The sequence below is a fragment of the Pundamilia nyererei genome, unplaced genomic scaffold (assembly GCF_000239375.1).
Source record: "Pundamilia nyererei isolate P.nyererei 1_Seehausen unplaced genomic scaffold, PunNye1.0 scaffold00102, whole genome shotgun sequence".
Classification (NCBI taxonomy): domain Eukaryota; kingdom Metazoa; phylum Chordata; class Actinopteri; order Cichliformes; family Cichlidae; genus Pundamilia; species Pundamilia nyererei.
In genome coordinates this window covers 653298-679818 of record NW_005187503.1, presented here as the reverse complement: position 1 = coordinate 679818, position 26521 = coordinate 653298, and the positions used below count along the sequence as shown (strand labels likewise).

Genomic DNA, 26521 nt, shown 5'->3' with positions numbered 1-26521 from the left:
AAGAGTTTTGCACAATACTGCATATTATGTTAAGTTAATTGGTGATTCTACATTAGCCGTAGGTGTGACTGTGTGTGATTGGTTGTCTGTCTCTCCTGTCCAGGATGTACCCCATCTCTTGCCCAGTGACAGGCAAGAAAAGAACAATAATTGTACATTTTATTTGAATTAAAAGAGTTGAAAAGTGCATGAATGAATTGAGCCTCTGAATACAGGTTAGTGTGTGATGTTGTCTTGAGAACCTCGACACACGGTCTACCATAATGTTATGCCTGGCTCATTTAAAGAAGGAGAGATCAATCGGAGAGAAAGAGTCTAAATAAATATCAATAGTTTTAAAAGTACATAATGACATGTCTGTGAGATGGATATAAACAGCTTTTTTGTCTAATGATTAAAATTAGTCATTGCTAGTTAGAGTTAAAGAAATGCTTGTGCTTTGATGTGGGATTATCGTGTCTCCTAATGCATTCTTGTGGAGGCAGGAGATATGTGCAAAATTAACATTACATCACCCGATTTTCAACCAGTTTTCTACTACCCCAGCAATCTTCAGTGCCTGTGGCAGCCCATCGTTGATGACGCAATCTGCAGGAACCTTATCACTACCGTCCCCGAGATCACTGGTCTGCGCTGGATCCGTGCATGGAGACACCAGTAAATGCCCAGTGAGTTAAAGCCCAGTGCACACAAAGGGACTGAGGTGGTACACAAGTATGTGCATGAAATCTGAGACTGAGTGCACTTCTTATTAAACTTCACTGGTGCAGGTTTACACTCTAATGGCATCTAATTGAGCATCAGAAAGATGCTCTCACTCTAATATTGACTGTAAGAGGGAGATCCAGCAGTATTGTTGGAGAGAAAACCTAGTCAAAGTGTCTTAGAATGTAACTAAGTACATTTACTTAAGTACTCTGTGATATTTTATACCTCACTTCCGCTACAGTTCAGAGGGAAAGAGATGAGAGAGGCTTGCAGGGATGAGAGGTGAGGGTGCTTGCCTGTTATCAGGAGCCACCTTGGTACAAAAGGACCAATTGATTGCCTTTTTCTGTTATTCCTGATTGTAGAGACTGAAGAGGATTTTTAATTACAGAAATATAGCACTCAAACAAAGACATCATAAGGACAAGTGACCAAATGTAGCAAATATCTGTCAGCATGGTGGTTTCATCACAATCACATGGGTAACATTATGACATCTGCCATCATCGTGGTTTGTTTGGGATTTAATTTACTCATTGCATGTCAAGAATGTTTTTTTTCCAGAAAAGATGTCATCAGTTACATTCAGAAGAATCTTTTATCCATAACTAACTTACCTGATCCCACGTTTAACAACTTCATGCTGTGATGCTTTGAAGAGAAATGTTACAGGTGTTGTCTTGCTCAGCTCAGACAGGGCATCTACTAGTCCTTATACTTTTTAAATACACATTTACAGATAAAATCAAGTGATTCATGTGTCCTTGGTTCAGTTTGGATAGATCTTGAGTGTTTTTAGCCAATTCACTGTGAGAATTATGTGCTCGCAGTGCTGCTATTTTCAGCCGCTCTGCACATTTACATCATATACTGGTTTGTTTACCATGTGTTCCTGTGACCTCACCCTGTCATTGACATGTTGCTTCTATTCCTCTCGAACCCAGTCCTCATAAAACCTTATCTTATGAGCCAGTTGCTCCATAACTCATATTTCACTCGCTTTTTTCAGCCATTTGTGTTGTGTTAGAGCAGGTATGATGCACTCATTTTACATGGAGAGTCACGTTACAGCCCATTTTGATCCTGAGCTGGCAGCACCAGTGAAACTAAAGAAGTTCAACTACATATTTAGAAAAAAGAAAAAGAAGGCCATTTGTAACAGCTTTTCTTAGTTTTTGACGTGGTAAAGAAATGCTGCTGTAGTAAATGAGAAAAATGTGTCAGCATGATTTAAATTGTAATAAATGTATAACATTATAGAAAAAGGGGAAGTTTCTGTTAGTACATGGAACATATCCTGTTTTGTTTTTTACAATTCAAATTCTTTGAATTGTTGTGTTATTGTGCTTCTAATTGTCACTTATCTCATACAGTGCTGTTATTCTGTTTGAGATTCATTGTTTGGATCTCTGGGCCAAAGTATTTGGAGTAAAATGCTTGTCTTAAGCTACCTAATTTGATCATCAGCCTGTTAATCTGGATGTTATGGCTTTTATAGATTAAACCTTTCATAAAATAGGTGAAAGTATGCCAATAAGATACATTAAAGCCTATATCTACAGAATGTACGGGTCTTAGCCTGGTGTTCAGGTCTGGCAGGGCTTGCAGTACACTGGTGCAAACCCTGAAGATGATGAAGAAGAAAGCCTTGCTGACCAGCCTTCTGTACAAATGAAATGAATATTCAAGTTTACTGAATATGTATGTCTATGAAGGTTCTCAGTCATCGTAGTCAAAGGAGCTTGCAAAGAAAAGCGTCTGGACTTCTTTAAGTTGCTTGAAGACGTTTCACCTCTCATCTGAGAAGCTTCTTCAGTTCTAAGGTCAAATGGTGGAGAGTCCCAGATTTAAACTTAGTGAGAGTATCACAGAGGGACAAAAGGACCTCCTGATGATCCTCTAATCGTCTGAGCCAAGGTGTGAAACTGGGTGTGGGTCCCAATCAGCCAGAGTTTCGGGTGAGCTCATTGTGAAACCTGGCCCCACCTTATCATGCGAATTCCTGAGGTCAGATGGCCCAGGATGTGAGTGGGCGTTAAGGCGTCTGGGGAGGGATCTCAAAACTGGATTATAGATGGCAGACAGTTGGAGTCGTAAACCACCGCCTCTGTTCAAAGATGGTCGCTCACAGTGGACATAGATGGCTTCTTTCACTCCTCTTTCAAACCATCTGTCCTCTCTGTACAAAATGTGAACATTGGCATCCTCGAAAGAGTGTCCTTTGTCCTTAAGATGCAGATGGACTGCTGAGTCTTGTCCTGTGGAGGTGGCTCTTCTGTGTTGTGCCATGCGCTTGTGAAGTGGCTGTTTGGTCTCTCCGATGTAGAGGTCTGGGCATTCCTCGCTGCACTGTACAGCATACACCACATTGTTAAGTCTGTGTTTTGGAGTTTTGTCTTTCGGGTGAACCAGTTTCTGTCTGAGCGTGTTGCTGGGTCTGTCATGCTTGGAGAAAACTTTTTCTGATACACCGGCTACATAGGGGATGACAATGTTGTTGCGTCTGTCCTTCTTATCCTCCCTCGCTGCTGTCTGGTCTTCTTTTCTGTGCCTCTTTGCTGACTTTAAGAACGCCCATTTAGGATAACCGCACGTTTTGAGTGCTTCCTTTACATGTGTGTGTTCCTTCTTTTTCCCTTCAGGCTTAGAGGGAACATGTTCTGCCCGGCGGTGTAGGGTCCTAATTACTCAATTACTACATCAGCTGGATCAGCAGCGTCATGAGCAGCAACTAAACTGAGCAAGAGTCACTCACAGGCCCATATAAAAACTGACATTCAGTCAGTGCTCATACTCATTTTATTCAGAGCATCCTGTATAACGTATATGTGCTCAGTAATACCATTCTGCAAACACAAAGTTAGAAAATGAATAAAAATGTGCATGAGAATTCTTTGCATTTCTTTCCTTTCTACATCTGCTCTCACATTTCTTTTTCTCTCCATTGCTTGACATTTGTAGGCAAAAATACGAACATGCTTTTGCTTTGTAACACTGCATTCGGAGTGCTTTTGTTTCCACTCTGTGCCTTAATGTTACAAGGCCACCGCCAACCTCTGACTGCTGCAAAACATTCATGTATGATATTTGCACTCGCTGTATTTTAGACACATGCATCTCTATGAAGTGCCTCTTTGTGCTCGGTTACTGTCGGCACTGGGTTGATGTGGGAGGAGGGTGAACTTGAGTAAATAAGCGGTAAGGCATAACTGCATTCCTTTTCTCAGGATTCTTATATAACGTCCTCAGATGGCGCTCTGTAAACTCCGCTGTTTCTTGTTTGCTGAGGCAACCTGAGCACACAAAAGACAATAAAAAGAGAGGAGAGAGGACAGTCGTGCTGATGTAACAAACTGAGAAGCTATACTCTGCACACAAGGCATGCAGTATTTATTTAGAGATCCCAAGAAATATCTCACATATGATTATATGTTTTACATTGTTGCCATAACTGAGACACAACACTAGAGGGAGCCACTTCAACTGTATGCTGCACATCTGGTGCTGTAAAGGGTTGAGCAATAATGACATTTAATTTCTGATGTCTTTGAAGCCCTCTGCAAGTATCAAATGTGTCTACAGTCATGATAAAAAAAAAAAGGAAGCGCACACTCTTTCAGTTCTAGAGTTTTACGAATGAGATCATGAAAAATAAATCATCTGGCCCTTAGCAGGTCTTAAAATGATCCAAATACGAACACCTCTATAAAAGGAGATGATAGATTGTATGGTAATAATCTCATAACCCTTCCCATACTGATGCTCTGGAGCGTTCGGGTGCATTAACACAATGCCAAGAAAGAAAGACATCACCTTGGAGAAGCAATTCTTGCTGCCCGTCAATCTGCGAGGGGCTATGAGATCATTTCAAAACAATCTCAAGTCCATTTTGCAGTGAGAAAGATTATTCACAAGTGGAAAACATTCATGGCAGCTGTGGAAAACCCAACAAATTCACCGCAAGGTCATCCGTACAAAGCTTGGATAAACTCTCAGTTAGCGCGTTAAGTGTTAAAGTTCCCGACAGCAGAGACCTTCTTTCGGCTGCATATTCACAAGGGATCACCACAGAGGATGAAGCCACATATTTGATTTGGCACAGATTTTTGTCCTTCCTGACGCCACCCTCCTAGGGATTTGTGTCTTCTGCTGGTCTTGAACTGGGGATATTTCGCTTGTTAGCTGAATGTGTAAACCACTGAACACTACAATTAGAAAAACACTAAACACATACCAGCACAGCTCAGGTTTGCAAAGCTACATCTGAACAAACTAGACCTTAGAATTAACAGATGCTGTGCTTTCTTTTTACTATGACAGCAAAAAATAAATGTAATGAGCTTCCATTTATTCTTACCTTTTAAGAGTAGCATCTCATACTGAATAAAAAACAACTGGGTCTGAGACACAGCCTTTGAACCAGCTTTTATCCAATTGATTTCTTCATAAACAAAAGGCTTGAGCAGTAGGTGGGTGGGGCTGCTGCGTGTCTGAGATGACCACATTAGGGAATTCCCTACTCTGTGATATCGTACAGATCCAAGACTAGAAAAAGACTGAAACTCTAAGCCTGAGCGTTTGGCTCAAAGGAATTACTTTTACATACATGGACCTCAAAGACCATAATGGGTCCACTGTAAAGAGTTATTTAACAACATTATGACAATTAGATATGATCCCCTGCTCACTGTCACTATAGTTCTGCTACAAAAAAGTATTATTTTTATCCTCTACACCATAAAAATTATACAAATTCTGATTAACCCCTCTCAATTACAGTCTTTAACTAACTGCAGGAATAATATGCACATTACAGAGAATGAAACAATAACATTTTTATGCACAGATAAATCCACATATGCATGTACTGCAAGTCTAACAACTCACCTGCCCAGCGATCCTATCCAGGTCTCTCTGACCCTGAGAGGTCAGTCTACGACCGCTGTAAGCACAAATATTTTAAAACATTTAAAAATAACAGTTGTTGTGAAGTCACCACCTCAGAATCACATCGTCTCAGCATTCACCCTTCTCACCCATTGGGATCCTTCTCCACCATCTTGAGGCCCTCCAGAGCTTGCAGGACCTTCCTCGCCACGTTCCTGGATCCTACGCTGAAGTGGGCGGGGCATACGCCGTTCCTCTGGCGGCCACCGTAGATTTTGATCATGGAGCCCACGCCGGCCCCTCCTCGCAGGTACAGGTGGCGGGCCGTGGATGCTGGTGGCACGTATCATATACAGTGCAGTATGTTTCAGTATGAACTTATTTTATCATTCAAAATACAAGAAGTCAACATATTTTAGAGCTAATATAAGTCAGTACAGGACATCCACAGGTAAAGGAACAGTGTGCAGTGCATGCGTTTCTATTGGATTTAGCGAATATGCTTTATTCATATAACAAATTTTTATTCCAGGCAGAAGCACAATGTGCAGCATGCTACTATCTCAATAATGGAAAACTAAGTTAACAAACAGGAGAAAGTGTCAGGATTGCAGACCCAGACATGGGACACAGGAGTAAAGCATAAAGTAGAGCCCTTAAATATAAGCATAATAAAGTCTGAAAGTAATCCAAAGCAAAGCATAACTCCAGGCAATCCAATACACAGCTGAGAAGGAAAACACAACACAAATCAGGGATAATGGGACAAAAGATGTTGCACTAAATAGAAACCATCAGGGACAAAAGACCACAAACATAAAACAGGAAATGAACTACACAGAAAATGACCACAGAGACAAGACTGGCAAACAGAGAAGGATCACAAAAGGAAGTAACAAACTTATTACCATCAAAGCAAATAACTAAGGGCAAAAATGACAAAGAGATTCCAATGGACCAGGGAACATAAAACATTATAAACAGAAGACCAAACAACATAAATCAAAACTCAAAAGAAATCATGAATTAATAAAATGACATAATTAAGACAATGTTCCCTAAATCAGGGGCTCAGAAACAAAGAACAGATTTGACTGTACTGCACCTAGGTTCATGGTAGCCACAGTGAAAGGCCTGCCTGTGTTACTCAGCTGTTTGTGTAAAAAAGGTACAAATAACTCCAAGACCGAATTGTTTTTCCATCTTAAGATGAGATTTCCAGAACCCAAACTTTATCAAATAAAATATATCTTCTGGTTAAACATTTCAGTTCACTGAGTCAATTCAGCTAATGATTGCTTTTCATGTTGACTGTAATCAACTCTGTTTGGGTAATTGTTCGGTGTGTAATTGTTTATTTTGTCTGAACAATAATTAAAACAGCTTGAGACAGAGAGAAACTGCACATCCACACACTAGAGAGGACTGAGCCTGACATGTTCATGACTTTCATTTACTTTTTATGATTATTTGTCACTCCAGCTGCACGTGGAAACGAAAACCAACCTGCTCTGGTGTAAAACCAGTTGTCGTCACAGGGGGCAAGCTCCTTGTGCCTGGCAAGCTTCACGGTATCAACCCACTCTGGGACCTTCAGTTTGCCAGACCTGAAAAATCAATTAGTAGGTGATGTGATGAATAAAAACAGCGTGATACATATTAAATTGTTTGCTTTTCCAACTCATATATATGATAATAAAGGTAAAGACTTCATCGTGTAGAGTAAGGCAGATTTTTTTGGTCATAAAAAGCTTTGATTACGATTTGGATGAGAGTCAAAGTAAGAACTTCATATTTTATTGCTCTTTGTAGGATGTTTCCACTTAAGTGCACTAACAGTGTACATATTTAAAGTAGTTCTAAGTTAGAAATTTCCATCATGAGAAATATGAAAATACAGCCTCTATTAATCCCATGCAGGCAAAAATATGGCAGTAGAGGTACAGCAGATGTGCAGAAAGACCAGTGGGGTATCTATTGTAAAATAAAACACAAAAAATAAAAGCTGGAATTTTGCTTTCTTTTTTCAGCATTCAGGGGGTGTATTATTGTTGTTGCATGAGTCTGAGCTCCCTCTGGAGTACAGGCTGACCTATATAGGATTTTTAAGACTGATACTGATACCAATATTTAGCATAGTTAAAAAAAAACTAAGAACCTGATACATCAGCCAATAGTTTTTCTTTCAGACACACAAAACATAAAGAAAATTATTATATTTGTTATATATATTCAAATTACTAAGCTAATATGAAAATGCAGTTTAATCTAGTTTTCTTGTCACAGCAAGTCACAGATTACTCACTGCCACTCAGTTCGGATCAGCTGGTTATCACATTTGTGTTGCCAACATGGAAGTTAGAGAGCGCCCTTTTGTAGACATACTATACAACATCAACACTCAGTGTTTAAGGGCATCTCGCCCCTCTCTTCTTCACATTTTCACTTTAATTTATCGGCTATTGCAACTGTAGCCAATATATCGGCAAACAGTTAATATCAGCCGTCAGTCGGGCTGTACTCTGAAGGTTCACTGGTTGTAAATGTGATTTATCGGCCAGTAAAAACCACACAATAAACACTGACACACACACGGTGGTGAGTGAAAGGGAAACATATGTGAAACTGTTTATACGTGTGAACAAGACAGCAGTGATATACATAGAAAATCAGCAATACTCAACTGAGAATGGCCACATACCACAAGAGAGAGAACATCTGTGATGTGTCAGAAGCCGCACTGAAATACAGCATCATGTCATCATGGCTGCTACTGTGGTTTACTACATTCTGGAGCCCATGTGTGTTTCATTCTTTTACTCTGCGGAGACTGAGACCCTTTAAAATAGTTATTTTAAATCACTTTTTAACTATGAACTGGATTTTCCTGAGTGACTTACATTTTACAAAAATTTTAATCTAAATACAGAAGACGTAACTGGCCACGAGACTGGTTGTTTCTTTAGTACTATTAAAGTTATACAAATATAATTGTCTATGCATGCATATACATTTTAAGAAATCATCTGTGTGTGTGTTTTACTGAAACCTAGCTGTGAAAACTATGCAATCAAAACTTCAGGTTCTGATTGTAACCAAATTAGATCTCTCATGTATATTATTTTGGTTTTACTTCCAGTTTTTCTTGTTTTTTTCCTTCATTGTTTTCACCTCTATTTAGTTGTCTGTGCCTGAGCTCTGCTCCCACCTGTGTCTTGTTTGAAATTAGCCCTCTGTGAAAATACACTCCTGTATTTGTGGTCTGCTTTTCTTCCTGAGTTTCTTCCATTCTTTGTCTCCTCGGTATGCCAATCTCTTATTACTTTGCATGGGTCTCTCTAGGAAGTCTTCAAGATTAATGTAATCGCTGAAAAACAAAACTTGTAAAATTATTGCATGTTAGGAAGACTTGTAGCTTTTTAAAAAAAATTATAAATTTGATTTATAAATAAATAAGGTCTGACACAAATTCAATTAAAAAAAATGGAATATAGTTCAATATAGTAAATTTAGCAGCTTTCCCTCTCAAATCTACAGTTTTAATCATTTCTTTTCACAATCCCACCCAATATGTGCCAGTTTTTTTCCACAAAAAAGTGTCAATTCTTCTTCTGCATTTACCTTTTTTATCCCTCATAAATCTGCCAGTTTATTCTAATTTGCGCTACTTTGACGTAAAATTAGCTAAACACTCACAAATTTACACTCTCCGATTAACTTCATCTCTCAAATTGAATTTTTCTTTTCTAGGACGCATAGTTTTGGGTTGTTGTTTTTTTGTTTGTTTTTTTGTTTGTTTGTTTTTTAGCTTTTTTTTTTTCCTTCGAAGCATTTCTTCTTCAAATTTACAATTTTAATCTCTGAAGTTTAATTTTCAAGTGTTTATTCTGTTTTCCTCCTCTCTTCCCTCTATCGCCCGTCCTTAAATTAAAATAAATAAATAAATAAATAAATAAATAAATAAATAAAAAAAGTATAATCTTAGGTGGCCCTCAGTTCGGTGTCTGCATTAATAAACTGTCCTTTCCCTGTGATTCACCGCGTATTGCAGCTGTCTGAGCCTCTGCCCAGCCTTCACAAATACCCCATCATCCCGCTTGATTGACAGGTGGACATCAGCCCGTCATCAGATAAGCGCAGAGGCAGGTTGTGGTGCATTACTTACTTTTTGAGGAAAGCTGACAGTGCTTTGACAAACTCTTGCTGGTTGACATCTTTCACCGTGACGCTGGGCATCTAGAAGGACAGTTGGAGACAGGGGTGAGCTGAAAATGATACACTGTTTGCGGCTTTACGAGCAGAAAATCAGCGCTGATGTACCGTCCGTGCTAACGTTAGCTAAAACTCTAAGCTAGCCTAGCTAAAGTAACTGAAAGCGGGGCAGACACTTCGCCTCTTTCTGTTACTCAAACGTACACCTGTCATTATCATATATTACCAAATATCTTACTTTGTATAGGCCCCACAGAGACGACAGGCAGGCGGTTATGGACTCCCAGCTTAGTGACTGCAGCAAAAAAGGATGCTGAAGAGGGATGGAGGGAGACTGCCCTCGTTTGGAAAAGATGATACCTTATCCCAAACTAACCTCGCCTGCCGCTTAATATCCCAGCTTAATTCAGCCTTTAAACCTAAGTAACACTGACGGCAATATTCTCCACTCGTATTGTAATCCTACGGGTCAAAAAAGGTGGCGAAACAATATTAAAAAGCGAGTTTTTGAATATGAGGATGCAGTTTATGAAGTACTCCTGCTGAATCCCAGCAGGGGGGACTGTTGTGGCACCTTTCTTTACACCCTGGCCCACTTCGTGTTTATCAGGATCCTTTTCAGAAAGTGCTCTGCAGTCAGGGAGGGGGGGAGGAAAGCACCAGAGGGCTGGTATCGTCTTAATTTTTCACCTGCAGTGAACTCTAGTTTATGCAAATACAGTCAACGTTGCTTTTATTTGGCTGTCAAACGCTAAATGGAGCTCATTCTGCGGCTGCAGAGCCTGTGCTCCGTGTTTGAAGGAAACACAAGAGTGCATTTCAACGGTTGATCATGACACAACGCATTAGATTTGGAGCTACCCAAGCAGTCAGCATCTGTCACCATCCCCCAAACTAAACGCTTTGGCCTTGTTCAGAAATATAACAAAGATCAGAACCCATACAAGTCTTTATCAGATACATAACAAACTATTTTATTTGATGGATATTACATTAGGCTTAATTCTATATTGTAATGTTAAAAAAAGTCCATCAAATACACTTCAAGGGAAATGACGATTACAGGCTTGTACTCAAGTTTAAAATTAAAATGACTAAAATTGGTTTTGAGCTGAAAGCCACTTAATTGATTAACAATAAAAACAAATGGCTTGTTAAATGTGAGGATTTGAAGCTTTCTCTTAACTTTAAGTCCAGGCTCTTAGGGGGTTTTATTGTCAGTTCAAAAGCATGTACAGGTTGAAGGCATCTCATCAATACCTTTCTCTGAGGGCATAAAACTTGGGTTTTTAGCGTGGCGCTTAACATTTTGCCGTCTAAAATTGTCCCATTTAAAAGGCAAAGTGAAATCTTACTAGGTAGTCTCAAGTAGAAAAAAGATTTTTAAGCAGACGTGCAGTTGCTTCAAAAAATGCATTATGTAATCCCAACAAAATGACGAGACCACGTACTTTTCTATGCATACAATGGTGTTACAGAACAATGTAAATGCATTTTTAAAGATGCTTTATAGTTGTGTTAATGAAATATCAAGGTTATTATCACTGTATAAATTAAGCGAAACATTACTTCTATTGCCTCATAATTTGCAATATTTCAAAGAAATGTGTAATATTTGACGACATGGGGGAAAAAAATAACATTTTATGTAATTGCTGCTTACAGGCAGCATTATTTTAGTTTTTATGCAATGAAGGGCACTTTCAATCCTTTTCCAATGAACTTTATAATTTAAAGTGCCAGCAGCATTACAGTGCAGTAGTAGTGATGCAGAATAAGTCAAATGTCAGAACAAAAGAAACCTAGGTAGTTTGTTCAACGGGAGTCTTAAGTGCAAGTATAACATAAGTGTAATTTCCATCCACCTTTTGCTGATCCTGTTTAACTAGTGAGTGCTCCTAGCTCCATACTAAGTGGAGTCATTTGTTTACTTTTGGGTTGCACGTCATCCCGGTATCTCCTACTCTCTTACTTTCATAGCCTTGTTGTATTCAATGATATTTGCCTCAAGTGGTTTTCACCTGTAGCTGGAACAATTTCCTTGCGTATTTTTGCACAGTACTGTTCCGTTGTGGATATCAAAGTATCTTCGTACTCCCCAGGCTGACATGCAGCTCTCACTTGGATGTGGCTGGGTTTCTGTTACTGTGCAGTGTGTTAGCCTACCATAGATCACAGGTAAATTGATTTTATATGTATTTCAATTAAGACAAACTATATGACAGGATCTAAACTAAAATACAATAACAATGTAAATGTCCTCATTTTTAGGTTTTGTCAACCTAACAGGGTTCTTAAAGGTTTGGTGCAACTGAAGTTTTAGGTTCTTGTTGTACAGTTTCTAAACCTAAACCTTGTCCCTGACATACATTCATATTTTAGAGAAAGGCGTAACAAACTAAACACTTGCAAATTCACAACCTAAAATACATGAAACTACGATGCATTAAAAATGAATTCAGAATAATTAATTAATAGTACAATGTCTCAAATAAACGAACCCAGTGATACAGTGTACCCTGTCCTTTTCAGGTTGTCACTCACTTTACGACACTAAAAGGTTGTTTGTGTTCTTCTGGACGTAGCGTTTTCAGTGAGGAAGAAACGTTTTGTCGCTCATCCAAGTGACTTTTTTAGTCTCAGCTGACTGCAGGTTTCCCCCAACCTTATAAACAGTACACTTGCACAATGACTGAAACTAGCCCACTGTCACTTTAGGACAGCAGGGAAAGACGCTAACCACCTCTATGGCTACGCAAGTGGAAGCGGGTGGCTGGATGATCTATTGCAGGCTACGTGCAGTTTTTACAGGCTTTACAAAAAACAGCTCTGTAACAGTTTATTTTAAGGTCCACTTCTTTCTGCATTAATCTCCACTGAGACAAATTAAATAATTAGCCTGACATTGAAAGGGATAAAAGTTGGGTAACCAAACTATAAGAATTTGTATACTTTTAGAGAGAGGAGGCGGGGCTAAGCGGCCACTGCAGTGTATGTGTGAACTGTCGAAGAGGAGAGTGAGGAAGCACAGCTGGTATCGGTGTATCAATACTGCGGAAAACACGTATTGAATCCTCTTTCAGCTGTTCAGAACCAATGCATATTTGGACGATGCTCGTTTAAGTTTTATGTGGCAAAGTGCTGAAAATGCAGAACGTTGTGGCTTTCCTTGTCCGTAAAGTCGCATCTTATGTGTCATTTGAGCTAACGTCTTGCACCAGCATGTGGAAGCACTGTATCTAAATCAAAGCTAGCTAAATGTGTTTACAAATGTGCAGACATGTTCATACACACATACACAGCAGCTCTGCTCTCTGTGTCAGCCTGTCTAAGCGCTTTCCCTTCCCCCCCTCTCAACATCTCTCTCCCCTTTTTGTCCCCCTCTCCTTTTCCCTCCCCTCGCTGCTCTCCTGCCTGCGAGCACTATTTCAAGCCTGTGCTGAGGACAGAGGGAGGGAGAGAGGCAGACGCGCACAGATGCGCAGTTAGAGAGCGAGGGGAGGGGAAGGCAGACAGGATTTGGAGTTCAAGTGCACGTGCAGAAAATGGGCTGAATAGAGGAGAGTCGAAGCAGAAAGGAAACCAGGAAAGGGAACGGCAGGAGCTGGAGACAAAAGACACAGTAGCTTTCTTTCTTCCTTTTCTCTTCAGAGAAAAGAGAAGGTATTAGCCCCATGAAAAAATGAGAACCACAAAATTTGAATATAGCAAGCATAAGACAAAAATGTATTCCAATTCTTGCCCCCTCCTCTTTCCCCACCGCCACACTCCTCCTCCTATCCCTCCCTCCATTAACCTCCAGTCTCTCGCTTTCTCTCCTCTCTCTGGTTGGCTTTTTCTCCCCTCCCACCTCTTCACACACACATGCACACGCCCCGGACTCCTTCCCACTCATTTCCCTCATGCTGTTCACTTTCACTGGAGACCGACCGCAGTAAGCTCAGTTTTTGCCTTCTTTTTCTTTTGCTCGCCATTCTGCTTTTTATACCCTCATATACAGCAGCGGCGCCACCGCCTCACTATGCGTGGCAGCCCTGAAAAACGCAGGCCGTGGATTGTCCCTGCATTAGACTGCATGCCATGTCCTTTCCTGTAAACAGTTTTTTTTCTTCTTCCCTTCTGCAGTATATATATTTTTTCTCCTTTCAACTCCATAGTTGCGTTCTCTGTAGAAAATCTTATCTGCATTTTGAAGTTGAAGCTGAGGGGTTGAAGATTATGTCTGAATGGACACATGAAGGAGACTGAGGCAAAAGAATGAGGGGAAAATGGAGAGCATGGCCTTAGAGAGAGAGAAGGCAAGAAAGAGAGCAAAAGAGACGTAGGAGAGTACCGGTACTGGCAAGAAAAACGGGAGGGGGAAGAGAGGACCAGTAAGGGGATAGACTTGGGAAGGAGGGACAGCTGCATAGGAATTGACAAAAATCGCGGGAAAAAGGGGGGGAAAAAACTCCAGAACGAGAAGAAACTGGACTTCTCTCCAAACTCAGACTCGCACTATGTGGCCGCCTTTGATTTTGTTTTCAGACATGATTTTTCATCAGTTCTGATCATTCATCTGTGAGTATACTGTGTACATGTCCTTTTTCTCATATTCTGTCTTTCATTTCTTCCTCTTCCCCCTCACCTCACTTCATTTTTCCCCCAACTCTTTTCCTTTTTCTTTTGAAAAATGTGTTCCCTAGGTTGCTAATCCCCCCCCCCCCCCCCCAAAAAAAAAAAAAAAAATCCTGCTCCTCTATCCCATCTCTCGCTCCACCTCTCACCTTCTTTCGGCGTCTTTCTTTCCCCCCCTTCTGCCCCTTATCGTGGGTTATCGCTGTTCTCCTTGCCTCTCCTTCAAGGATTACCTCTGCTCACATTTAGATGAGGGCTTTGGAAAGGGATCACTGAGTGCATCCAGTTTTAGGGGGGCCCCTGAATGGGAGGCCAGCACTCGAAAGGAGGCATGTGTGAGACTCTGTTCATGTGTGTCTGTGCATGTGTGTTGTAATATGTTGGAGTGTGATTTAGAGTTAAGGGAGCCGGCAGTACTTACGCATGCGTGGAGTTGCTCGATGATCACGTTTCGTATTCAGGGATTGTGCCATGCTGCTAGTTATAAAAATGTATAGAAATGAAAGCGGAGGTAGTTGGATGAGAAATGAGGAGAATTAAAGTATTGCTGTTTTGTTTTTCATTAGATGTTTCTCTCCTCCCATACGGCTCCCTTTTTCTTTCCTCTTCTTCTTTTTTTTTTTTCTTTCCCCCCTCCTTCATCCGGGTATCCCCAATCTCTCTGGCTGCTTGTAAAGACAAAACCCAGTCCAAGATGTGATTTTTTTAGTATAAAGATTTCAGTTAAATGGCAAACAGGTTTTTAAACTTTTGTATCTGAACCATGACTTTTGAAGTGCTTAACTTTATGTAAGAGCAGTGAGGTAAGTACAGTCAGACAATTGAGAGACTCAGGATATATAACAAGTCCCCTATCGTCCATTTGCGGTCCATCCAGCCCTGACTACTTTTTTTGCCTGCGGTATTAGCCTTGGATATCTTCTGGCATCTCCTTTCTTTTCCTTAGTTATACATGTGTCTGCTGTTTTTTTCTTTTATTTACATATCCTTCTGTTATGTCACATTCTGTACCACAGTTGCTATCTTAATCCAAGGTATTGCTCCAAGGGGTGCGTATATGTGTGTTCCTGCGTCGTCGTTCTTTATAGATGTGAATGTGCAAACGATAATCCCAGAAATGCTTGATCGTGCAAGTTTATGCTTTTTCTTTTTTCTCCCCCCTTAAGTTTAAAATCCTAATCACCTTTTTGTGCATTAAGACTGCGTAGTTTTGTAAAGTGAATTCAAAACTGTCATCTTGTAGACTGGTTTAATTGTGTAGCCGAGAGCGTTGGATAACACTCTCTATCCTAGTTTGGTAATAATAGTCTGTGACTAAATGTGTGCTCAATTTGTGTGCAATGAGATGACAGCATCACTGCATCCTGCGATCAGCCAAATAGGGAGGGTGCTTTTTGTTTAGCATCATTTCAGGGTCAACCTTTCCATGACCTCCACTGTACTGTAGCTCTTAAGAAAATGAAAGGGAAAAGCCTTTGATGTCAGAATTTTGCTGGATCCGCATATCTGCTCTGGTTAGCAAAAACACAGAACAGGATAGGCTGGCTAAAGCTGCCCAGAGCCCTCAACCTGCTCTTATTTATTTTAAATTCATTTTTCCCCCTTCAACTTTGGCTAAAATCTGCCAAGCATGTTTTGATTCCACTTCTGAGCGGATTTGGTGTCTATTGCCCTGTGTAGTGGGACCCCCAGGTTATGAAATATTACTCAGACAGACCTGGTGTTATGTAATCTTACGTAACTGAGGCGGCAGCTCAGCAGGCTCGTGATCAGGGGCTCTGGAGGAGAAGCTATATGGGTCTGCTTATGGTATGAACTCGCTGGCAGGGTCAACACACTCCTGACTACCTGGGACTTAAAGGAGAAGCTGCACAAAGGATGCTACAGCAACCATACATAGTGCATCAAACTGAGGACGATGACCCAATTTGTAGCAGGTTGTTTTTGTGCTTCTCTTTTAATCTGAAAATGTATAATATAGAACCCAGTTAATGTTAAATGATTTACTAATCTCTGAATTTAACTTTAAATAATCTACTATCAGACCTTCGTTTGAAAATATCCAGATTATTGCGGTCCCTCTGCTTTCCCCACGATCCTCTACCAGCTCTCCGTGAATCTCATGTGTTTCTCATTCATAATTGATGGCATTCAACCGCAGCATACATTACTGGATCAGAACAGACCTCAGGAATTCCCATGCAAGCTGCCGTTGTAGCAGGTTTGAATTTTGGTGCTGACGGTTTTCCTTTTAACCTGGAAACTGTAGTGCTAGTGCAAAAGAATCGGGCTTAGTGTGAAATGTAAACTATACAATGAAATCTCTGCAAGAGACAAAGTGGACTAAAGACCTTGAAATAGTGGCACAGTTGGGGGGGGGGGTAATTTTACTTTGATATTTTAGCTCTTATAATAAATAACCTATAATAAAATGGTGTGAAATTCTAAGCTGTAGATTCAGATTAGCTTTAAAGGTGAATAACCCACAATCTTTTTATTCACTCACATTTTCCAAATTTCACTACATACTGATTGAAAGTTGTTTCAAGTGATTTACTCTGATTTGTCTCTTTCAGACTGAACCTGAAACAGCCAGATCATCAGGACGGGATTTTAAAAGGTAAGGAAATTTCTTGCTATAAAGGGAGATGAAGGAAGCAAAAAATTCTGTAGTTTGTGCTTTACTGATCAGAGTTTTGCTTATTGGCACTCAGTAGTCAGGAACACTTGGTCAGCCATTTTAGTCTGTGGTCCGATCGAAAAGCCGATGCACCATCACAATAATTGAATTACTCTTCCCTGAGTCATCCTGTTGTGACACAGATATCTGCTAACCATGGGCCTGCGTGAAAGCGGCAAATATGCAGTCTTTAACTGCACATCTTTTTTTTTTTTTTTAAACCAGTTTAGTGCAACTCTTGTCAGCTGGGCTTGATCTTAGTAAGCAACAAGTGGAAGGGTCATCAGTTGGTCATGTCCTGAATATCAGATGCTGTTGAAAAGTGAGAGAGCATGGGTATAAAGACAGGCCTGTGGTCTAGCCTTGAAGCTAGCTTTGGAGATGCCTCACATTACATTTGTGTCTTTGTGCTGATGTCACCCCATGCCCCCAGACCAGCACGAGGATAAGAGCTACATTCTGCCTCTGTGACACAATAGAGCCCTTCTTGCCCTGATATTTTCACAATGTTTTTGCAGGGCCCTCGGTGTGCACACACATGCACACAGTCCTCTGCAGGCAGCACAGGCTGTTGATTCAGAGCCGGTATCGCTGCTGTGCACTTTACCTGATATTATAATTCTCGTGGAAGTTGTTTGCTCAGATTTGTAGCACTCTGCTTCCACGGTGCGTTGTAAATAACACGCTCTCAAAATGACAAATGTTAACGCTGCTTTATGAACTGCGTGCTTTCTGTAGGATGTGTCGATTCAGTGGTGCTCTGGTTCCCTTTTACAGTCCGTACAGTCTGGAGGTGTGACATGGGTTAACGTCTGAGGCCTGGAGGAATGTGTCCGGGTCAGCGCTGAGAATTCCTCAGTCCTTCGAGACTAGGTCACTGCACTGGCAAGAGTCTGCCATCTATTTTAGCATGCGCACTGCTAACTCTCCCTCCCCTCTTTATCTCTTCCAAGTCTGCCCTTCTCTATCCTTTCATTTCATCCTTTCATCTTTTGTTCTACCTTCTTGCTCTCTCTGCTGTCTTTTAGTTAATCTGTCTGCTTGTCTTTCAGTCACACCATCTATTTTGTTGTCCTACTTTGCCTACTGATTTTCTCGCTCTTTGTTCTGCCTTTTATTTGTCCCCATGCACTCGTGCTCGTATTTCTTCAGTTATTCATGCCTGTAGGTATTTACACTCCAGCCGTCATTATACTGTCACTGTCTGGTTTATCCATTCTCAAACCACTCGCCCTCCTTTTGTTTTTCTCACTTTGTCCTTTCTTTCTTGTTTTTTTTTCTTTCCTGTGGCACATTGAGTTCAGTGCTGCAGGTGCTTTCAACAGGGCATATGACGCACAGAAGCACAGGCTCAACTGGCTTGCTTATTAATGCAGTGCAGTAACATGCATGTGGTGCCTGGTGCTGGTCATGTATGATTTATATGGTGTTCTTACACACAGGCTGAGGGCTTTCATACCAGCTATCAGTATTCCTGAGTGAAGGAGTTTGCAGGCTCACCTCTTCATTGGCTTGGCTAACAGCAGGGGTGACAGACAAACCCCCTGGTACTGAAGTGTTCCCACTGATGGCAGATGTGGTGATTTGACAGTCTGATCCTCACACGCTGGCTGGCTGGAAGCACGCACTTCAGACGTGCAGTTTTTAGACATCATGCAGAGTGCAAGGCACATCTTCTAGACTAGGAATGATAATGAGATTGGGGGTGATTTAAATTTGAGAAAGAATTGATGTTTTTTTTGTTGTTGTTTTTTTTAAAGCAGGTTTTTGATTTGATAGGAAAATACTTTCCCTATATAAACTGTTAGCAACAGCTCATAGTTGATAACGACTGATGAGTAATTGATCATTTTTAAGTAAAATAAGGATATCTGCCTAAAATAGTTGGCAATCAATACAAGAATTTCATTTATTGCACAAAGAAATTCTCATTAATGTATAACTTTTTAGCTCCTTGTCAAAGTGTTTCAATATTTTGCAAACAAGATTTGCTGTCTATGTTTAGCATCCATTTTGTGCCAGTCAATATGTTGGTGGGTCGCTAAGAAATATCTGCAGTTCATTTTAGTTTAGACATTTAGTTTTCTCCTATTTTGATTTGTATGACTTGAATACAACAAATACAATATATAAGCAATTTCAAGCATCTTGGGCTTTAACAATGTTCCATTTTAGTATTTCAACCATTTATAGATAGAATGGGAAGTAAACCAGTTTGTGAAATAAAAAATTAGCTGCAAAAAAGAAATCCTTATTTTAGTAACTTTATTTGCATGTTAATTTTTGCACTTTCATTTCAGGAGCCTGCATTAAAACCACTGTACTAAATTAAATAAATCCAGCATGTTGGAATTTGACACCAGATTGTGTGACGCACAGTAAAATTGTATTTACTAATCTGACAGCATAGGTGTAAATCTGTTTGTGTGCACTCTTTGGACTAAAGCTTTGGTGGTTTCAGACAGTGAGGAGAGGTGAGACGTGAGTAATAGCAGTGACTGATGTCACAGACAGCAATGCGCCGCTTTAACTGCCCCCCTGACCCGGCTTTAGGATTGCTGCAGCAGCGTGCAAGCACCCGTGGGTAACGCACGCCAAAGCACATTAGAGAAAGGGACACGGAGAGAGGCAGCGAGGGAACAAACAGAACACACCTCAGGGGGACTGAGAGACAGGGAGACAGACGGGTTGGGTGGGGGGTGTCGGATTAAAGAGGACAGAGAAAAGCTGAGAGACGTGGTGAAGTCTGGCTCGCCATGCTGCTTTTTTTTGTTTTCTTTCTTTCTTCCTTCAGCAGACTGTCTGGTTTGAGTTGATGTACTACATCACAGCCTCGGGTTTCACTGTCAACCTCTCTTTGCTGGATTCACTCTGTCACATGTGTTTATTGCAGACGAGTCTCTGGATGTAAAAGGAAATGAGCTGAACAACAAATGTATAATGGTTAAGTAGTCCGATGGGAAAAGGTCAAACATTTGGTCTCTGAGGATTTGCCGCTTTTTTAAATATGACAATTCTAAGAACAGTGATGACACCATTGCACTTTACATTCACAGATGTTTCACTTAGAGCTCACAGGGTAAAAATATTAGAGGCCGCTATCATCCCCTTCATGCACTGGTGTGGTGTTTCTTCGTTTTAGGAGGGGAAAAATTGGGAGAATTGGAAAATTTCTTCTGACAAAAGGGCTTATCATTGGGTAAAACCTCAATCAACAGAGGGGTCTGGTGTAATGGTTATGGTGCATACTACATAACTACAACATTAAGTTTAAAATTTTAATTCCTGTCTGTGGGACTTTCGTATCATCACTTTTAAGGTCTAAAAGTAAAGCAATAAAAAAGCAAATCAATTCAAAAATAATTGTAATGTCTCACCCTTTTTTCTTTTCTTTTTTTTTTCGTGTCTCACTTTATCTTGTTTATATCCATGGTCACTGTCTGTCAGCTCCCCTCATGGTGTGAAATTGCTAAAGGTGAAAATGCTAGTGCGAGTTCAACAAGGGGATAAATGAGCGACAGTGATGTAGCTGAGGGACTGCTGAGCTGGCTGCCTCAGACATTATTTCCCATGCAAGTCTGATAGATTGACTCCCTCCTGTGCTCCACTGGGTCCATTGAGCACTACGAAATATGCAATTTGTGATGATTCATGTGAGGCAGTAGAAACATTTCTGTAGCTCAGATGCACCGAGCGACAATAAGATGTTTGATCTACAACCTGAATGATGCAGAAAAATTTGCACTGATGCAAATGTAGGAGAGAGAATTTGGTGTCATTACAGTCACACCTACACACCATTGTTTAACATGACTAACCTCCCTCTTCTACTGGGTCAGTACATTACTTTCCCGTCTCCTCCTTATATTTATGAGCCACAAGAAGCAGTTTTATTTACACACCTACATTAATTTATAAGAATATAGCAAATCTATAATTTGTATATTAAACCTCTGAAAATGGTAACAAAGGCCTAAATGCAGTAGAATGAAAGCTGTGCCCTTCTTTATACTTCCTTGTATGCTGCAGGTGTCACTGCTAGAAATTAAGGTTTGCTGCTCTCTGCTTCCAGAAGTGTAGAAGAAATTTAGAGATTATGATGATCTAGATTGCACATACTTTTTTGTGTTGTTTTTTGTTTTCTTTAGATTGGAACAGATAAAACAACCACTTTTCCTCATTTAAGCAAACAACACAGGTGGCTTGCTTGCACCCTGCATCAAGCAGCTGGACGGTCAACTTGACCTGGGTATTTAATAGCCCATCGCAACGATTTTACTCAGTTGTGTAAAATGTGTTTATGTCAAGCTTTGCAAAAATTAATTATCACCAAAAATCACACTTTATATTCTGCAGCCAGATGTTTAGATTTAGTTTCACCAAATTCTGTCCTCAGCACAGGTTAATTTGACAAAAATACACATCAAAACACAGCAGTACTGTCATTATTGAAGTCAGTAGTAATAATTATATCAATCTGGCTGCCAGCTGATCCAACAAATACATGATTTTTAACTTGTTTTGCCCCATTTCAATGAAAGTTATTTATTACTCCATTTGCTAATAAGCCAGTCAAAGGGTATCTGGGCTTTCCTAAATGAAATATGTAATGTCAAATATGTAATGTTAATGCTGGCGCTCACGATTGTCCATCAGGCTTGCCTTACAAAGCCAAACAGTGAATTTCGTAAAAGGCATTGCTATAGGTAGCTGTATGATTAAACAATATCTATACAGCATACAGTATCGTCTCTAAGGCATCATAAATACTACACTCAAAGCTAATTGATGCATTTATCATTGAAATCCATCTCTAGAGCCGAGGAACCTTGAGCTGAAAGTGCAGAGTGCTCATTCGCAGGCACTCAGCACCCATGTGTTTGTTTTTTCGCCACTATCACTTGAAAGTCACATTGAGCTCCGAATCCCAAATGGCTCTTGATGTTTTGATCTCACAGCCAAGAGATGAGCTGATGCACAAAACGGAGCAATCCTGTTTGCGGTTTCAAGGTGATACTTCAAAGTGAGAGGATGTCAAACATGTTTTCAGCACAGGTTAAAATCACTGATGATGCAGTACGTGTCGCAAGTAAATACATTACTGGTTTAAATGCCAGAAGGTATTTGCACACACAATGGCCTAGAAAGACCTTGAAATTCTAATTAATTAAATCTGGTTGCTTTCTCCATTGTCTAGACAAATGAAGTTGGCCAGTATACAACTTAAGAGTACCCTGTCCTTGAGAATGAACACATTAGATTAGGTGCATCTGTCCATATTAAGTATTTAAGTGATGCAAGCTAAAACTTTACATTCAAAGCTGAAATGATATCTTGGACTTACTGTTTACAGAATTATTCTCGGAAAATTGCCACTCTGATTTAATTTGCCATTTTCTAATAATTTTGGGTAAAAACTACTGATCAGAGTAGGAATTGACACCAAGCAAAGTTTTAGGATTCTTCATACTAAAAATCACTAAAATGAGAAATTGGGCAGAAGTTTAGCTCTTTTCCAATCTGAACATGTTGGGTCCTTGCTGATGTCGCTGAGCAAATGTCAAGCTCCAGCTGGGAGTTTAAGTTGAAAGGTCAGAATTAAATCCTTCCTTTATCGAGATTTCTTATTGCGCCTGGTGAGACAAATTCATTATTTAGACACAGAATTTAAGTGAGGGGCAAAAGTCAAAGGTCATTTCAGCTGCAGCTGGAGGGTTCAGCCTTGTTTATTTGCAGCCATGACCTTCTCGCCCTGGTTATCAACAAATCGGATCTTGCCAAAAAGAAACTAACACGGGGAAAACTGTTGCATAAAATATAAGTAAAGCAGAAATCATAGTCCTACTTACTACTGCTGCAGAGAGGGAGAGAGACAGATGGATGTATATCCATCTGTCTCTTTTCATATATAGAGAGATGTATGTACATTTGGAGATTGTGGTGTGTCAAGGGTTTTGTAACCTTGACAGGGCTTTAAAAAAAATTACAACAAAGAGAATCCCTTTTTAAATTTCACTTTCTGCTTGAAATCACCACTGATGTTGAAATGCTGTATATTTTTTCTAATTTTCCTTCTACCTTGCTTAACAATTGGTGACGTAAAAGCGCTGAGGGTTGTAGAAGGCTGTAGAAATGAGTGGTCTTTCCCAAGTGGACAGTTAGTAGCTGTGCTGCTGGTAACACATCACCCTTCAACCCACCATCACACATCCTCCCCCCTCCTCTGCTGTGGCGCATCACCCCACTCACTTGCTTTCAATCTCTCCTTCTCTCTCCTTCACTCCCTGGCTTAATATTGATCTTCATTTGTTTCCTATTGATCTGCCACTCCACCCTCTGCCGCATTGAGCAAACACAAGGACATACCGTGCACGCAGAAGCTTACAGACGCAGCACATGCATGTGCGCATACACGTGCGCAAACCTCTCGGATGCAGATGCAAAGAACAAAAGGATAAACACGACTATTTGCAAACCTATAAGACATAAACTGCTTCAAAGGTTGTGCACACACCTGCAATCACACTCTCCTGATATGAGAGCTTTTAGGCTGAGAACACGGTGGTTTGGAGAGGTCTCAGCTCAAGCATCAGGCAAGCTAATGGCTTACAAAGGAACCTGGATTCTATATTGATCCAACACTTTCAGAGTAAGATGAAAATATAGTGAGTCTAGGGCTGCTGGTGGCAGGCGACACAAGTACAGCTGCAGTTCATTTCTCAGGTTTGCTGAATTACACTCAGAATCATTAGAACAACAAATGAGAGGCATTCATTTTGGTGGTAATTGTGTAGCGAGGTAAATGAGCCGAGGTGACATTTGTGGCAGTAATTGCATATTTCTTGAAAGCTATTCAGTGAGTTCAGAGTAAAATTTTACAATTAAGTCAGTCAAGGTTAGAGCTGCATGCTGATGGGCTTTCCCAAAATGGTTTCATAGCAAATACTGAAATGTAATAATGGCCTATCATCTGTTAGGGGGAAAAGGAGCTAAAGCACACAATGGGATTAAGGAATTGGTGATCAAACACTTCCAAAAATCTCAGCCTACCTTTTCCAGTATCAGCAGTTGCGTAGAAAGGAATTTGCACAACTAAAATTGCTGTATTTGAGCATTGATTTGTAATATACTGTTTCTGCCGCTTCTCTTCCAAACACTGTCTTTGCTAGATATTTGAGATTGCATGCCCTTATTCTCATGTTTGAACAATATTGTACCCCTCCCTCACCGTGTTGACGGACAGCTTTTCACTCGTTGTATGATGTGTCCTCAAACTACTCTGCAAATCAAGAGCAAACAAACTAGTTCAAGCATAACCCCAACCCTTACTGTGAAAAGACCAAAACCAACAAGGCGCTAGTCCATCTCTTGTGCAATCTTTGGGTGGCTATTGGTTTCTGCTTAAAACTTAATTCTTTGTAAAAACCTGGAATGAATACAAGCCATTTCCAGTTTCAAAAAGGCTTCCCTAAAGAAGTTGAAGTGGTTCCTGTGTTTACATCAGGCAGGATTAACATAACTACACTGTCCTTGTCAATCATAAAGGAATGGTGCCATCGGCATGTTTTGGCATGTTCCTAACTGATTTCTTAATGAGTTTTTTTTTTAATTATTATTATTTTTTTATAATAACCAGGTGCCGAGAGTTTGTCCACTGATAGGTGGACTGTTTCTGCAGACCAACCAGCCACACCAAATTTTTGGTTGGCGGCATCAAGTTGCCATGACACCAGACTGTTTGTCATGCCCTCTGACCTCCTTTCAGGACATGCTGTGCTCAGTCAGACTGCATCTCCAGCAGCGGCTTGAGTTCAAAGGGCCAGAGGAGGGGAGTGAGAAGCAAGGGGAGGGGAGGCTGTGTCTGCACTTATATTAGATAAGATGCACCACAGGCAGTACTCTGCTTAAGCCTTAAGTGCATACAGACAGGAACACACAAGCCCATATATACATCAACATGTGGGAATCTTGGTGCACACCAACAAAAAAGCCATGCATTTGTCTCTTTCATTGTATTGCAGTGTCATAATTATTGCATTTGTTTGGGTGAGTGCTGTTTAATTTATGACGTTGGATTCTATTTTCCAGCGTTATTAATGTATTATTCATTGCCATTGTCTTCAACTGTCTCCGCTGTACATGAATTTTTGTACCACCCTCTCATTCATGCTTTGTTGATGGCACAGTGTTCGTTCTCACCATTATCTTCCACTTCAACCGTTTCATACTCTGCAACACAGTGTTTGAGGCTTCCTGTGTCATAAATGCATAAATTGCTATACATTTTTGTGCTACCAAAGGCAGGGCCATTATGGTTTACTTGGTCATGAACAAATACTTTGGGATGAGTCCAGAATGACTTCTGCTTTAAACATCACTGTTTATTTACATACCCAAACTGGATGTTTAAATTTGTTTACTGATTCTCCCTATTCTATCCTGCGGTATGCTAATAATCTACACAACGCTCTGCAGTTTTCAGGAATGCCTAGGTCAACCATCCAGCAGCTCCATGTAGCGCCATGGAAAAATAAAGCTCCATGTAATTCCTGGTTGTGACGTTAAATACTTCAATGTCTTTCCTTATTGATATCCAGAGGTGTGACTCAAAGGTAAATGCAATAGATCAAGGGTAATGATGGCTAAATGCCTTTTAGCCTGACTTTTTATGAAAATTATCCCAAATTTGAATTTCCATCATTAAAAACACTATTAACACATTAGGACCTTTTGGAAGAAGACTGAAACGCATGGATCATTGCTGCATATGTTACTCAACATAATCGAATACGGGGCCTCATGTAACTGCCTGCAGGCTTAATCTTTCCTTTTGTCTGTTAGCCAACAAAAGCGGCCTTGCATCATTTGTCAGCCACAGTCAAACCATTAATAAAAAATTAAAAAAAATTTTTTTAAATGGCCCATATTATTTAAAATAATTACACACTAGATGCATATAAAAGCCCCTATTATGGAAATGGAACACTACCATGTTGGTCTACATTTATTTAATGCCTAGATATTGTGTGTAATCTACAAACTTGTGTATTTGTGTGAGAGTGTTCAATCTCTCCTACTCACACACTGGCCCACACAACCCAATAGCCATTGACAACAGTGCCCTAGCAACCATTGGGCATCATGCCAAGCCACTGAGGTTGCCTGGTAGTGTGTTCCCATGGTTACATTTTCTGCCTTTGTAAATAAGGTACGATGAGAGCGAGGGGTGGTGGTGGCAGTGGGGTTGGAGAAATTGTACTACAGAGTCTCATTTTATCTTGGGAGCTAATAATTTATGGTTTGTGACTCGCAGATACTAAATCTGGAGCTTCAGCCAGCTGTATTCCTACTGAAGGGGTGCTTCAGCATCAGCGGGGATCTGGGGTCAGTCCTCTTCACACACAGTCCAATCAGATT

At 40.4% G+C, this 26521-nt stretch overlaps 1 protein-coding gene across 1 annotated transcript; it reads right to left on the bottom strand.

Moving 5' to 3' along the window:
* Window positions 1-3602: 3602 nt before the first annotated feature.
* On the bottom strand, window positions 3603-10396 carry LOC102201254 (40S ribosomal protein S19). Its single transcript, XM_005740623.2, has 6 exons — window positions 10046-10396; window positions 9761-9831; window positions 7102-7202; window positions 5745-5928; window positions 5596-5650; window positions 3603-4001 (listed from the first exon to the last, which is right to left on the bottom strand). The coding sequence occupies exons 2-6, from the start codon at window positions 9829-9831 to the stop codon at window positions 3954-3956; spliced, it is 459 nt and encodes a 152-aa protein (XP_005740680.1). The 5' UTR covers window positions 10046-10396; the 3' UTR covers window positions 3603-3953.
* Window positions 10397-26521: the final 16125 nt, after the last annotated feature.

Bases quoted from the DNA above. Each gene is read 5' to 3' on its own strand.
- LOC102201254 (XM_005740623.2), bottom strand. From the start codon at position 9,831: ATGCCCAGCGTCACGGTGAAAGATGTCAACCAGCAAGAGTTTGTCAAA. The intron at 7,203-9,760 runs GTAAGTAATGCA...TTGATTTTTCAG, and splicing joins CTGTCAGCTTTCCTCAAAAA to GTCTGGCAAACTGAAGGTCC. The intron at 5,651-5,744 runs GTGAGAAGGGTG...TTGTGCTTACAG, and splicing joins GTGGAGAAGGATCCCAATGG to CGGTCGTAGACTGACCTCTC.